This window comes from Monocercomonoides exilis, assembly GCF_001643675.1.
Source record: "Monocercomonoides exilis strain PA203 chromosome Unknown scaffold9-1957334, whole genome shotgun sequence".
Lineage (NCBI taxonomy): Eukaryota > Preaxostyla > Oxymonadida > Polymastigidae > Monocercomonoides > Monocercomonoides exilis.
In genome coordinates this window covers 1,123,490-1,137,734 of record NW_027150554.1, presented here as the reverse complement: position 1 = coordinate 1,137,734, position 14,245 = coordinate 1,123,490, and the positions used below count along the sequence as shown (strand labels likewise).

Genomic DNA, 14,245 nt, shown 5'->3' with positions numbered 1-14,245 from the left:
GCATGCGCAGCAGGTGCACCACAGAAGCTGAAATTTTTTCTCCAAACTGATGAGCGGAGAAACTTCGGGAAGAGAGGGGGAGTGACAGAAGCAATGGGAAGCGAGATAACTGGCAGGAGAGGGAGAATGATCTGCTGTGGAAGAGAGAGGAAGGATGGGACAATCGTCCGTCCCCCGCGAGGCAGAGGGCGATTGAGCCATACAATGCACTGTTGGACAAGCACTGTATGATAGTCGACCAGCCAGCGATGCAGCGGCATCTAAAGAAGATCGCGAAGGAAGAGAACGCACAGAGAAACTATGCAAGAAAGGAATCAGACACGAAAGAGGCACTGAAGAAGTGGAAGGAGATACGGCGTGAGCAGGACAGGACTTTGGCATTGGAGTTGGAGCAGCATTTATTGCTGAAAGAGAAGCACCGGAGAGCAAGAACAGCCAATGCAGGCGCAGCATTCACCAAGCAGCCGTCTGGTGGCTCTGTTGTTCACTCAGCGATGGGTACGAGGCAAGGAAGGAAAGGACCAGGGAAGTTGGTGTAGCTGTCGAGGGGTATGGAGAGAGGAGGGAGATACAGAGATAGTGAGAGATATGGAGATAGAGAGTGACAGAGACGGAGAGGCTGAAGGAGAGCTTTAATACGGAAGATGGCAAAAGATATACAAATTGCGAATGCAAAATGATGAATCGGTAACAGCAGCAGCAGCAACAAAAGCGGTTATGGCAGCGCCCACGGATAAAGTTGATGAATTTGAGAGGGACGCGTGAATGGGAAGGAGGATAAAGAGGAGAAAGAGGAGAAGGAGAGCATGGAGGATATGGAGGAGCATATGGAGGAGGGATGCAATGAGGGTACTACGAACGCGGAAGAGTGCCGATGCAAGGGACGATTGTGGGGTATACACTAATCATTGCGAATGTACCGAGGAATGCAGAGTTTATGAATCAGCCAATGAAAAACATGGAGGATATGGGAAATATGGGCATGGCAGGCTCCACATACCGCCAGCCGTATCAGCAGCAGTATCAGCCTTATCCACCTCAGACACAAGCACAAGCGCAAGGACAAATGCAGATGCAGATGCAGCAGTCGCCAAGGCTACCCCATGCATGCAAGGGAGCATTGATAAACACTGGGTTCTTCACACACGAAGATGGAATTGACAATTATTGCTTAATTTCATCTAATCCTCTTCTATTTTTTCTTCCTCTTCCTCTTCTTCTTTTACCTTCTTTCTCTTCTCTTCTTCTTCTGCCTTCTTTCTATTCTCTTCTTCTTCTTCTTCTTCTCCGCCTCCTCCTCCTCTCCCTCTTCTTCTTCCTTCTCCTCCTCGTCGTCTTCTCATTCTTCTTTTTCTTCTTTTTCTTCTTCAAAAGATAATAATGCTCTTCGAATACTTCATTTTCGTCTCCTTTTCATTCTAGAATTATCGAACAAAAAAAAGTCATTTAAAAAACTAATTTGCTTCTTCAACACACTCATTACAATTTTTCCTTCTCTCTGCTTTGATCTCTCTTGCAACGCCACCGCCTTCCGCTTCGCATCCTTCGCTCTCTTCCACTTCTTCTGCCTCTCTTTCTCAAACACTCCACTCACACACCAATCTGGCCTTTCCTTCTTCTCTCTTTCGTCCACACCGTTTGCAAAAGTAGCTTCTTTAACATCCGAAAGCAGATTCCAGCCATCTTTCAGCTGAATGTTGAGAACAAAGAATCATTGATTATCATTTTTCATTGTGTGGTACATCTTCTGAAGAAAATTCTTCATCTGGTGCTTGTCGAAATAGAGAAGAGAGCAGTGCGTATGCTTTTTGAAGCAGCTTCAGCTCTGTTAAAAACCTCATCTTATTGAATTATAAAAGAACAACGTGTGCAATTTTGGAGATAGCGCTGCTTGAAGGTGAAAAAAGGAATATACACATCGGGAGAGAAATGGTTAGTGCAGGAGAAGAGATGGGTGGAATTATGATTATTGACTGAAGAAAGGAAAATCATTTTCATTTTGAAAATATATGAGATGTCACATTAAAAATTCGCATGTTTATTTTTATACAGAAATGAAAATGATCTTAAAAAAAGATTCCTTTGCAATGTCACAATTATTACGAACAGTTCTCTATCTCAATTGATAAATTCTGACATTTTCCCCAACTACTCGGCAATCCCTTGAAAATACTCGATTACCAAAAAATACGCTTAACAGAAATTGGATTGGACCATTTTAAATGTTGAGAATATATTGAAAATATCACTTCCTCTGAAAATATTAAGAAAGGATTATTTGAAACGTCATCAATCATGCATTTATCCAATTCATTTTTTCAAAAGTTGATAAATACGACAACAAACAAAGATTAATACGCTCTTTTTTTCTTGACCGAGCAAGTTTAATCAAGTTTCTGTGATGTTGAAATCAGTCGAAAATATCAATAGTTGAACACTGTGTTATATATTCTGCGAAATGCATTGTTTTTAATATTTTAACATAAAAATAGACTCCGTTCACTGGCTGAAAAGAACTCGTGCGATTCGTATCATCTTCATCGGCACGTCCCTCCTTCGCTTCAAAAATATAAATATTTGCGAACTGCACAATTGTTATCTTTCTCCAATAAATTCCTTCGTATTTGATGTTCATTTTTTCATGATAATGAATATCTTCTTTAAAACAAAACAATTTATCAAAATTAATACTTTCTTGTAAGTCAAATATCTTTTCACCATTGCTTACAGATTTGAGCACTTCATTCGATGTTCAAAGCATGAATGAGTTTTAAAATACCATAATTATCTCATCAATGCTCAAAAAACCTCCATTTATCGAATCCGAGAAACCAATATTATGTTTGGCAATAAGAATTGACAAGTGACTTGACAGTAACGAAAGTGACAAATTTTAGGAAAATGACAAAAGATCTGAAAAAGTGACGATCATAAAAATCATTAACTGACTTGATCAAAATTCTTATCCAAAATTTAAAATTGAAGTGCAAGTTTGGAAAAAAGACTTTTTTTTCAAATTTAAAATAAATATTTATGAAAAAAGATATCAAATTTTTATTTTCTGAATGGATTAAGAAGCAGAAAAAAAACATTAGATCAAATAAAAAAGTGATAAAGTGATTATCAATTTGTCAGTCACTCATGTTAAAAAAGCTCGTCATTGGTGTGGTGATGAGGAGGTTTACACTAAATAACTTCCTTTATATTTATAAACTGTTTTTTCATTGTTTTGAAAATTGCCGTTAAGTATGCATTTGCCCATTGTTATTGTGAAAGAGGAAGAAAGTTTAAAGCATTTGCATGCAGATTTCTAATTTGAAGATGCTTTTTTTTTTTTAAGGAATTGCATACATGTTATCCCAATCAGTGAATTTCCTCTCCATGATCAATAAGTTTTCGGAGCAGATTCAATTAGGAAAGATTCAGACTGTGAAATGTCCATCAATTACTTATAGAACACTTCCATAAAAAAAGCATGACAAAAGGAGAAGATGGTGGAAGCCATTGAGTTAGCTCAAATAAAGCTTTTATATTAGAAACAGAAGAGTTGTAATATGAATTGAAAATGCAAGGAAACGATTCATTTTTAACCGAAAAGGTTTCCTTCATTTTCAATTTTCATCACAATCATCACCATAGCCATTTTCATCTTTTCCATCAATTTCCCTACTTCATTATCTTCTTCATTCTTCCTCTTTTTCCTCTTTATCAACACAGAAATTGTCTTCATAATTATTTCCTTTTTATGTTTTCACAATAAATAAAACAACCAATTCACTTCGTTTATTTCACATTCTAGATAGAATTTTTCAAAAGTGCGAAGCTGATTCAGTTGCTTTCTTCTTTTCTCCCTCAGATGGCTTTGCTCAAAGTTCGCGCCGAATGAATGAGCCTTTCATTTCCCCTTGGCACAAGGAAACAAGGAGATTTAATGTTGGAATTCTTCAACCAAGTTCAGTTGCATTCATTGCTGGAGGGATGAAATGAAAACGGAATGAAATGATTGTGTCATTTTGAAAACATATTTTCTGGAAAGAGAAAGAGGCAGACAAATGTCGAAGAAGCCTTTTGAAAGCAAAGGAACTTGCAGATGATGAAATGTCTGTGTGAAAAGCCATTGTTTTTCCGATATATTGCAATCTCCAAGATTGAATTTGAGTGAAAGGAAAGAGGAGACAGATGACGAAAAATGAAGAAGAAATGCTGGGGAAAGGAAACAAACACAATTTCCAGATTGAATTGAAGTGAATTTTAACGATCATGATGATGGTGATATTGCTTCATCATTGTTGCATTTTTGAGAATTGGAGAAGAACTTTCACATCGAAAACAATTATGAAAACAAATAACTTTTTTGGAAAAGGGAAATGAAAATATATTCACTGGAAACATTGTCAATAAAAGTGACGGATTCGAAAGAAAGGCACTTTCCAAACAAACAAGGATTTGTTGCTCGACAACTGAAGTGAAAGATCAAGAAAGCTATTTGAAGATCAGAATGTTAATGCGAATCTGAATGAAGTTGAAGCTGAAGCCGAAGATGCTGAAGAAGGAAAAGAAGACAAAGAAAATGATGAAGATGAAGAAACCGAAGAAGCTGATTTTTTGGAAGAACAAGATTTTGAAGTGGTTGGTGAACAACGCGAAGGCGAAGATGATTACGAAGAAGGCAAAGAAGATACAATTAATTCGAGCAATACAAATAGCTGGCAAAAAAACTCATCAACTTTTTTCTTTCTTTCTTTTATCGCTCTTCAAACATATTTCCCTTCATCATCATCAACGCTCAAGACGTCTGCGTGCTTGCATCATATCTTGGCTAGCAATTCGCTTCGAATGATCGGGTTCAAATTCAACATGTTTGCTGGCTCCAATGATGCTCCCAACACATTTTGCGATTTTGAAGGAAATGATGCTGCCAAAACACAATCTGATGGGGTTTGATTGATCCGCGAAAGAGATGCTTGAAATTCGCTTCATGAACCTCAAAGGCAAAGAAGACGAAGAAGACGAAGAAGACATCAATGACGAAGAAGACGAAGAAGAAATTCGAGAAATTCCGATTTCTCATTCGTTCCAGATAGCTTTGTTAATTAAAATGTCAATCTCAATAATCATTTCTTGGAAGATTCTTTGAACGTTTGGCCTCATGAAATTGCTGTTGAAGCCAATCACTTCAAGCCAATGACAGAAACAACCATCGTCAAAATCCATTTCTGCTCGCTTGAAGAGCAAAGGGAAAGAAGTCAGATGAACGACAAATCTCGTATTTGGGCTTCTCCTCTTTTGATGGATTCCCTTTTGAATCTGCAACAATACATTCTGCCTGAAAAATCAGACCCATCGGAAATGAATGCTTCCAGATGGAGCAGTGCTTTGGAAGAATTTGATGTGCGATGCGAGACAAGTTCTGCAACTGGGACGATTTATTCTCGAATTCGAATGCACATTTTCACATTTGGCAGAAATTCTGCTTTTTGTGCCTTCGAGCGAGGTTTGCTCATCATGCTTGGAATATCGCTTATTTTTCTGTTTCAACTTGGCATTTTCACAAAAGCTTCTGTTTGTGTGGAATTGTTGAAAATCAATTTTTTTCTGATTTGACACATAATTTTTCTTTCTCTTTTGATGATCTTTTGTTCATAATAAATAAATGAGCCATTTTCATTTTTGGGTTTTCCACATACATATGTTTGTCGATCAAAAGAAGTTTTTGAAATTTTGATTTTGGAGCAAGTTATGCATGAGATCAAATAAAATCGTTCTCGAAATCTTCAGCCCCAGCTGCTTGGGAAGTGTGCTTTGTTTCAATTTATTCCGTGAATTTTATGTGTGTTTTTCTGACATTATTTTATTTTTAATGTAATTCTTTATTCTTCTTTTTCATCGAATTTTCAAAGATTCAATTTTCATTGATGTATCTATTGTTGCTTTTCCCGTTTTTCCTTTCTGCAGCTGCATCATCAAGTGAAGAACCTTTTCTTCATAATTTTGTGCCTATGCAAGATGACGACTCGTATGAAGTTCCAAAAATCATCTGGCTTTATTGGGAAGGAGAAATGAATCCGGAAGTGCGCTTTCTTTTGCACAACTTGAAGGAAAAAGTCAAGAATTTCACTCCTATATTTATCACAGATTCGACGCTAAGTTTGTATTTGGATCGAAAAACACTTACATCCGAATTGAAGAAACTTCCTTTGGCGAATCAAGCTGATTTTATTCGCTTTTCGTTGCTTTACAAGTATGGAGGTGTGTGGATGGATGCAACGACATATATTTGCAATGAAACTATTTTAGAAGACTTTCATCGAAATTTGACAAAGGCTAAAGCAGATGTGCTTGCCTTCAATAGCTATTGGCCTCCCGCGTATCATATCGAACTTGGGTTTTTGATGGCACCTAAGGGAAGCCCGCTTCTTGGAAAAGTCTTGGAAGAATTCAAGATTATGTTGCCTATGGGACGTTTATCATACATGAAAGATCGAATTTATGGTGGAGTGGAAATTAAAAGTCCCGTTATCCACCAATTTGGTTCGGATCCGGAGCATGATTACTGGGGGACTTATTTCATTGCTTATGTTTGCATGCAAACAGTTGTCCAGCGCGATTACAAAGGAAAGCCAAATGCCATTCTTATGGATTCGGAAGATTATTTTTACAAACTGAATATTGGTTGCAAGTGGGAATCTGCATGCATTGCGGATAGGTGGGAAAACGATCCAGAAGTGCGGCAGTATCCAATCACAAAGTTTTATTCTGGAACAAGAGGGATTGTGAAATTCCCGGAAGTTGATGTTATTTAGATTAATTGTTATGCTATGTTTTGTTATTTTTCAAAATAACAGTCAGTTATGCTTGTATTTATCTTTTTTTAAATTCAATAAGTGATTGCCGTATTTATATTCCTTCCTTTTTTCACTGTTTGTGAGAGATTAATTAATCAATCAAACACACATCTTTTTTTGAAAACTTTTTATTTTATTTTGTTTTGTTTTCCTTTCATGATTCTTTTTGTATAAACATTTCGTCCAATAATCAGATAAATAGCAAATTTTTGAAAAATGAAATAAAATGTTTGCATTTATGTGATTCTTTTAATATTGCAATTGCAATTTCTCTTTGACAATTTTCCTCAGTATCATTTTTTGTGTTGTGTTTTTTTAAATGGAAAATTCTTTTTTTATGCTCACAAACAACAACAAAAATCAATCAGCTCATAAGTTTTTCAATAATTAATTTCAATTATTTTTTCAGTTAATTGTTCTCAGTCTTTGCTTCAATTATAATTTTTGTGAATCATGTTTGACGAATTATTGAAAAGCAGTTGAAAGACAATTCTATTTTCATTCACTTTTTTCTTTTCTTTTCTTTTCTTTTGACTCGTGGACAAAGTGAACAGAAGTATCTCAGCTTTGATTTTTTCTTTTGATCATTGGAAAATCGTATTTTCCACGAATCATCTTCCAGCTTCACCACCACATGCTTGAATTGCTTTGATCGCCACACCAGCTGCGTTATTAATGATGGCAGCACAGACAAATCAAACAGATCAAAGAATGGTAAAAATGCATTTACATCAGTTGCTGTTAAATATTCGCTTGCTCCCCGTCTTCGTTCCCTTTAACGCTGTTTGTGAAGAAAGAAGCTGAAACAGCTGAACTGAAAGCATAGCCAAAAGTGCGTCAATACAAACTCACGCACAACATCCCCATACAACACAACCAGCTGTGTAACGCCATATCCCTCGAAGCATCTGCAGCGCCCGCTGCAACAGCAGCGGCAGCAGCTACAATCTGCACGTGCTGCATATACACCCCAGCTGCCTCAGACACCACAATCAGCAGCCGCCTCTCGATGTCTTCTATTTCTTCTGCAGATCTGCATGCTGCTCCAGTTGAAAAAGAAGAAGACGGCAAAGAAGAAGAAGTCTATGACGTTGACAAAAATGGAAACGATTGTGAATGTTCATCTCCAGCTGGTACTTATCTTCGTATCCTGACTGGAGAAGCAGACCAGTGGGCTGTTTCAGTTAAAGAAGAAGAAGAGGAAGAAGAGGAAGAAGATGATGATGAGATGGAAGAAGGAGAAGGAGAAGGAGAAGGAGAAGGAGAAGAAGAAGAAGAAGAAGAAGAAGGAGGAGGAGGAGAAGGAGAAGGAGGAGGAGGAGAAGGAGAAAGAATGGAAGATTATGACAGAACTGGTTGTGAAGAGGAAGAAAGTTATGTAACTGTTCTAACTGCTCCGTCGGCTTCAGCTTCTTCCTCAAATAACATGAGTTTAAATACAAATCAGATGGAAGATTCTGCAGGTTCAGTATCTTCTTTCTTTTCGGCCTTCTTCTTCTTCTTCTTCTTCTTCTTTTACAAATTCAATTTCATTTATGCCTCTTCTTCTTCCTCTTCCACTTTTTGTTTGCTTTTCAAAGATTCTCACTCCTGAAACAAACAAAAAAATCAGCTACAAACAGCGCTTGGCGTTCAATCTGAATTTAAAAGCGAAACTTCAGATGCACAGCTGATGGCTGAGCTGAAGGAGAAATAGATGTCTTTTGTGTATTCTGCAGACATTCTCTTTGAAAGAGCTGAAGACGAGCTGCATGGAAATGTCCACCTTGTGCCTACGATGATGACAACTTCCACAAATTCGATTATCCGTACATGAAGAAAGTGGATATGGAAGGAGAAAAAGATGACAATGAAGAAGGAGAAGGTGAAAAAGAAGAAGACTATGTTGATGATGGTAATGTTCATGAGTGAGAAGTAGAAGTAGAAATTGAAGTTGAAGAAGAAGAAGAAGAAGAAAAACAAGAAGAAAAACAAGAAGAAAAACAAGAAGAAAAACAAGAAGGCGAGAATGATAGTGATTATGATATGGAAAATGATAAGAAATTTTATTTTCTGAGGAAATTTTTGTTGTTGTTTGTTAGAGAGAAATATACAAATACATTTTGCTTATCTTTCTCTTTATCTTTTCCATTTTTTCCCTCTCTTTTTCACAATTTTCCTCATCTCCATTCATTTTTTTCCTTCTTTCTTCAATTTTATCAGTTCAATCTTTTCTCTCCATCTCTCTTTTCTCTGTCAAAATTCTATCCCTCTTTGCACAAATCATCTGTTTGCTATTTTCCTTCTTTCTCCTTTTCCTTTGATCCTTTTCTTTTGCTCCTTTTCCTTTGCTTCTTTTCCTTCTCCTTTGCTTCTTCTGCTGAAATCCTCAAAACCCCACGTGTTTTCATTTTTGAACCACATCCAGAGAATTGTAAATGCCGCAGAAATATTTCCCTTCATTTAATTGTCCCCGTTTTCATTTTATCTTTCTGCTTCTTTTTCTTCTCATTCACTCAATTCATTTTTCTCTCTGGAGATTCCCCTTTTCAGAGCATCTTTTTGGTATTTTGAAGATAAAATTTATCCAAACGTTTTCTTCATCTGATCTCAAAGCGAATATTTTGGTGCGATACTTTTCTCTTTTTTCTCTGTATCTTTTCTTCTTTTCTTCTTTTCCTCTGTGTCATTCCGTTTTCTTCTTTCCAACTTCTTCTTTCTTTCTTTTTCTCTCTTTCTCTTTCTCTTTCTTTCTCCAATGGCATGATTCTCTCTTTCTCCTTCCAGAATTGTTCGGTTCTCCCTCTTTCTTCTTTAATTGTTATTCTTTCCTCCATTACCACTCAAAGCAACTTTTCTTTTCCACAATCACTTTTTTTATAAAAACGCAGTGAGACAGGTTTTCTCCGAGATAATGAGTGTTGTTCACAATTTATGGGTGGTTTTAGTGAAAAACTTCGCTAACGAATTCACTTCTTGTTCACACCATTGTCCGCAGCTGGAATGACGCTAGATCCTGTTAGAATGGTAGACAGCGACAGCGAGGAGAAGACCTTTGATCTTGTTCGAAGGCTCAAGAGAGTTGAAAATTGGATCGATCAAGTGTCGAGGAGCAGAGAAGGACTAAGTCACTCTGGAGCAGAAGGAATATTACCAATAAGAAAGACGAAGAGGGAACTACCAAGTAGAAGATCTCCGACGAGAGCTAGCGAATCTGAGTCCGAAACTGATAGTTCAGAAATGATCGCAAAGAAGAGACACAGACAGCGATTGAGGGGCAGTCGCGTACGTAATCAGATGAAGAGATGGGACGAAGATGAAAGCAGCGAGAGCGATTCCGGAAGTACAGAAAAGCGGGAAGAAGAGCAGGAAAAATCGGAAGACTTTTTGGGAATTTTCCCAGACGAATGGCTGACATTACGGAGACAAACGGGTGAGCTGAGAAAGTTCATGGACTTTTGCAAAGCCGGATCTATCAGAATAAATGATGATATCCTGAACACCTTTATCCCGGAGACGGAGAAGAACTTTTTCACTAGACACACTGACATGAGTTGGAACGCCCTAGCAGTGACGGGGGTCACTGCGGAGGGAAGAAAAGATTCCCCAGAAGCCGCCCGGGTTATCGAGCTGTTTCAGCCCGCCCTGGAATCGGGGTTTGAAGCCGCGAAGGCGATTGCAGCCCTCACTACAAGAGAATTGAGGACGACACATTTAGGGGAAGAAGAGAAGGAGCGATTGAGGGGACTCTTCTGCTCATATGCCCTGATTGCAGACTGTATCATCCGGATTAATTTACAAAAAGTTATACCCCAGTCAAACTGGGAGAATGTGAAGTGTTTCCTGGAAGGGGGAACGTCCAAGGACGTCCCAGAGAGCCTGAGGAGGCTGGTGGAGAGTACCAGCTTTTTTCGTCCAGAGGGGGATAGTCCAAGGAATGGAGCATCCCTCGCTTCTCCCACAGCCTTCGACCTTGTCGCAGCCAGGAGCGGACGCCCAAGGAGATACAGCACAGGCAGGAACGCTCAGGGCTTCGCTTACAGACAGCTCCAAAAGCAGGGCTTCGAGGCGAGCTTCACAAATTTCAGGGAAAGAAGGAGATCAACACAGGCCCTACCACAGCATGCCCCAGCATCACCTGGGAGAGTGGCTTCGATCACAGTTCCCCTCCCCCCAGCTCCCCCGAGGATACGGGGAGGACCAGCTACAGATGCAGCTTTTGGATCGAGCCAATGGGCCTGGAAGAAGCGAGGGTGAAGGAGTCCGCGGTTTGCTGCGAGACAGAGAGAGGAGAGAGAGGAGAGAGAGAAGAGAGAGAAGAGAGAGAAGAGAGAGAAGAGAGAGAAGAGAGAGAAGAGAGAGAAGCAAATTACTGCGAGATGAATACAAGACGAGCAACCATAGCTCCGGGCGAGACGCGATCAGGGACGGAAATGCAGAAACAACAGATGAACGTCAGAGGGACTCTGAACTCGCCAGACCAAAGAAAGTTGAGAGAACGAGAAATCACGGGGGATTCGGCGAGAGAGATATCGATAGAAGATGTACGTCACGAGACAACGAGAACAGAAGGAGACTCCGAATATCCCCGAGTGACGGGACAGAAGAGCGAGAGGGAGAAAGGGAAGATAGTCTTGAGAGCTTTTGGGATTGTTATCGAGCCCCCAATTGGGAGTGCCCGGGAGGGGAGCTCGAGGACAGCTATATTAGAGACTCTCGAAGAAGAAGGGAATACACAGACGCAACCTGGCCACATGACGCCAGAAGTGAAAAGGAGTCAAGCGATTGGACCACCGAAAGAGCCACTTCCTGGGAGACTAGTGAACAGACTGAGCGAGTGGAGGAAGATTGGGGGAGACAAACTTGTAAGCCGTGGTATAAAAGCTCGATGGAGAAGTCCCCAGTCCCCAATCTCTCTCGAGGAGAGAAAACACAGACAAGAGTTTCGGGGAACAACGGAGATGACAAACAATTATTCATCCCTCTTGGAGGAGGAGTTGAAGGAAGGAGTGGTGAAGCCCATAAAGGAGTCGGAGGTGAAGTGGTTCAACACGACATTCATGGTGCGAAAGAAAAACGGAAAGTGGAGGAAGATCCTGGATTGCAGAGCTCTAAACGAGGAAGAACAGGGAAAGCACTTCAAAATGGATTCCCAGGAAACAGTGGTGGAACTCCTGGAGAAGAGCGATTGGATGACCACTCTGGACATATCGAGTGCATACCAGTATGTAAAGGTGGACGAGCAATTCAGTCCCTATATGCGTTTCAGCTTTCAGAATCAATGCTACGCTAACGTAGGGATGCCTTTTTGAGCGAAAGATGCTCCCAGAGCATTCACAAAGATAACAAAAAGGGCAGCCTCGTTCATCAGAGAAAAGTGGAAAGTCAAGCTAGTAATTTATCTGGACGACATTTTCCTCATGCACTCAGACAGGGATGCATTGAGATTGATCTCACAGGAGATAGCCCAGTTCCTGAGAAATTTGGGCTGGATACTGTCAGAAGAGAAGCTGAAATTGGAGCCCATAGGGAGTGCGGAGTTTTTAAGATGGTTGTGGAATTCAGAGAAGATGGAAGTGACGCTCCAAGAGAGGAAGAGAGTGCTGCTGCTAGAGGATATGCGAAAATGGATAGCACATGCAAAGAAAAGGAGTAGACAAAAGACGAGAGACTTTGCAGCACTCCTCGGGAGGCTGAATTTTGTGAGGTTACAACACCCACCAGCGAGCTTGTGGATGAAGCGTATGAAATACTTGCTAAGGCAGGCAATAGCCCGCGGAGGCTGGAACGGGACTGTGATAGCCAACCCAATGTTGTTAGGAGAGTTGACACATTGGAGGAAAACCCTGCGAGAGAACAGACCAAGGAGTCTGAGGAGAAGGAACAGACCAGCAGAGCTAACAACGGACGCTTCGGAGCTGGGATGGGGTGCAGTAATAACAATACCGATGGGGAACAAAGAGGAGAAGATATATGTCCACGGAAGATGGACCCTCCAGGAGAGTGCGTTAGCGATAAACGAAAAGGAGTCCAGAGCAGTGTTGAGGACTTTAGAAAGGAAAGGAGCGTGGATGCAACAGCAGAAGATAGATCATATTTGTCTGAAGACAGACAATATGTCCACGAGATGGACAATACAGAAGAAGAGGGGAGCGCCATCGCTCATTCCAACACTGAGAGCATTGGAGAAGAAACTGAACAGTCTGGACATGATAAAACAAACGGAACATCTCCCGGTAGAACTAAACAAAAAAGCTTATGCACTCAGCTGGATGGTGAAAAAGCCGGACTGTGCACTGAAGGGGGAGAAAGTTGAAGAGATATTGCAAATAGTTGCACCGAGAACACTAGATATTATTTCAGTACAGATTGCTCCGGTGCCCTGTGGAAGTACTTGGAGACTATCCTCCGTGAGAAGGAAGAAAGAGAGAGGAACACCAGAAGACGACATAGTGCTAGTCCACCCGTTCCTGAGAAACATTTGACGGACCCTGAAAGAGGAGATGAAGGAGGCCCGGAGGGAACTGACGATTCTGATTCCACCAGCTTGGAGGGGGCAGACCTGGTCCCCGCTGCTGCAGCCTGAGCATTCGATGAAGAACCTGGGGCCCTTTCAGGGGTGTGTGATACCAGGAGCCAGGATGAGAAAGAAAGGCTGGAAACTACCCCCAGGAGAGGTCATTAGCTTTCCACAAGAATAGAAAATATCCCAGGAAGGGACCTCTTCTTAACATGGGGAGAATACGTTGGAGCAAAAGACATAGCAGCAGCAATACTGAAAAACCAGAAGAATGAAAGGGATACGTGGAGAGCGCTACGAAGATTTAAGCAGTTTCTTGATAGAGAGAGCATGGATGATACCGACCCCCTCACAATTAGAGATTCCAAATGGATTTTGGCAGAGTTAACTGGAACGCTTTCAAACACTAACCTGTCTTGTGTAGTCATTTATCAGACAGTACGGAAAGAACTGATTTCTGTTTATCTCTTCAGAGAGACGAAGATTGATGGGAAGAATATAGATATATTTAAAAAACTTATATGGGAGAGAAGCCGAGAAAGGGCAAGCGATGCAAATCAATGTGGGACATTCCAATAATCACAAATTGGGTAAAAGCTATTTTCAATATGACAGACCCATAAACACTTCAGAAGAAAGCCCTCATCCTCATTATGATCTTTGGAGCGTTAAGGCCAGCAGAGCTGGAGAGAATGAGAAGTGATACAACGATATTCAAGGATAATACAATACTTACGCAAGGACAGATCAAAACGTCTGGAGGTGAGATTATCAAAGTTATTTCAAATAACCACCAAAACCCACGTATCGATGCAGTTGAAGCGCTCCAACGCTGGATGGATTTTTCAAAGACATCTTTTTGAGACAAGCATATCTGATTTGACATAGAAGGGAGTAGACC

The 14,245-nt window shown here is 40.4% G+C and overlaps 5 protein-coding genes across 5 annotated transcripts; 4 read left to right on the top strand and 1 right to left on the bottom strand.

Annotated features, from left to right (window-relative positions):
• Positions 1-227: 227 nt before the first annotated feature.
• Positions 228-539, top strand: MONOS_16547 (uncharacterized protein; the record flags this gene model as incomplete). The annotated part of the gene is made up of 1 exon (XM_067869454.1): positions 228-539. One exon carries the CDS (start codon positions 228-230, stop codon positions 537-539), a length of 312 nt encoding a protein of 103 aa, XP_067732507.1.
• A 396-nt stretch (positions 540-935) lies between these two features.
• Positions 936-1,841, bottom strand: MONOS_16546 (uncharacterized protein; the record flags this gene model as incomplete). The annotated part of the gene is made up of 3 exons (XM_067869453.1): positions 936-1,096; positions 1,477-1,690; positions 1,743-1,841. 3 exons carry the CDS (start codon positions 1,839-1,841, stop codon positions 936-938), a joined length of 474 nt encoding a protein of 157 aa, XP_067732506.1.
• Positions 1,842-5,999: 4,158 nt separating this feature from the next.
• MONOS_17203 (putative Capsular polysaccharide synthesis protein) lies at positions 6,000-6,803 on the top strand (the record flags this gene model as incomplete). Its single annotated transcript, XM_067870100.1, has 1 exon — positions 6,000-6,803. The coding sequence occupies one exon, from the start codon at positions 6,000-6,002 to the stop codon at positions 6,801-6,803; it is 804 nt and encodes a 267-aa protein (XP_067732505.1).
• A 3,045-nt stretch (positions 6,804-9,848) lies between these two features.
• MONOS_15550 (uncharacterized protein) lies at positions 9,849-11,081 on the top strand (the record flags this gene model as incomplete). Its single annotated transcript, XM_067868436.1, has 1 exon — positions 9,849-11,081. The coding sequence occupies one exon, from the start codon at positions 9,849-9,851 to the stop codon at positions 11,079-11,081; it is 1,233 nt and encodes a 410-aa protein (XP_067732504.1).
• Positions 11,082-11,712: 631 nt separating this feature from the next.
• MONOS_15549 (uncharacterized protein) lies at positions 11,713-13,140 on the top strand (the record flags this gene model as incomplete). Its single annotated transcript, XM_067868434.1, has 3 exons — positions 11,713-12,048; positions 12,259-12,476; positions 12,549-13,140. The coding sequence occupies 3 exons, from the start codon at positions 11,713-11,715 to the stop codon at positions 13,138-13,140; spliced, it is 1,146 nt and encodes a 381-aa protein (XP_067732503.1).
• Positions 13,141-14,245: the final 1,105 nt, after the last annotated feature.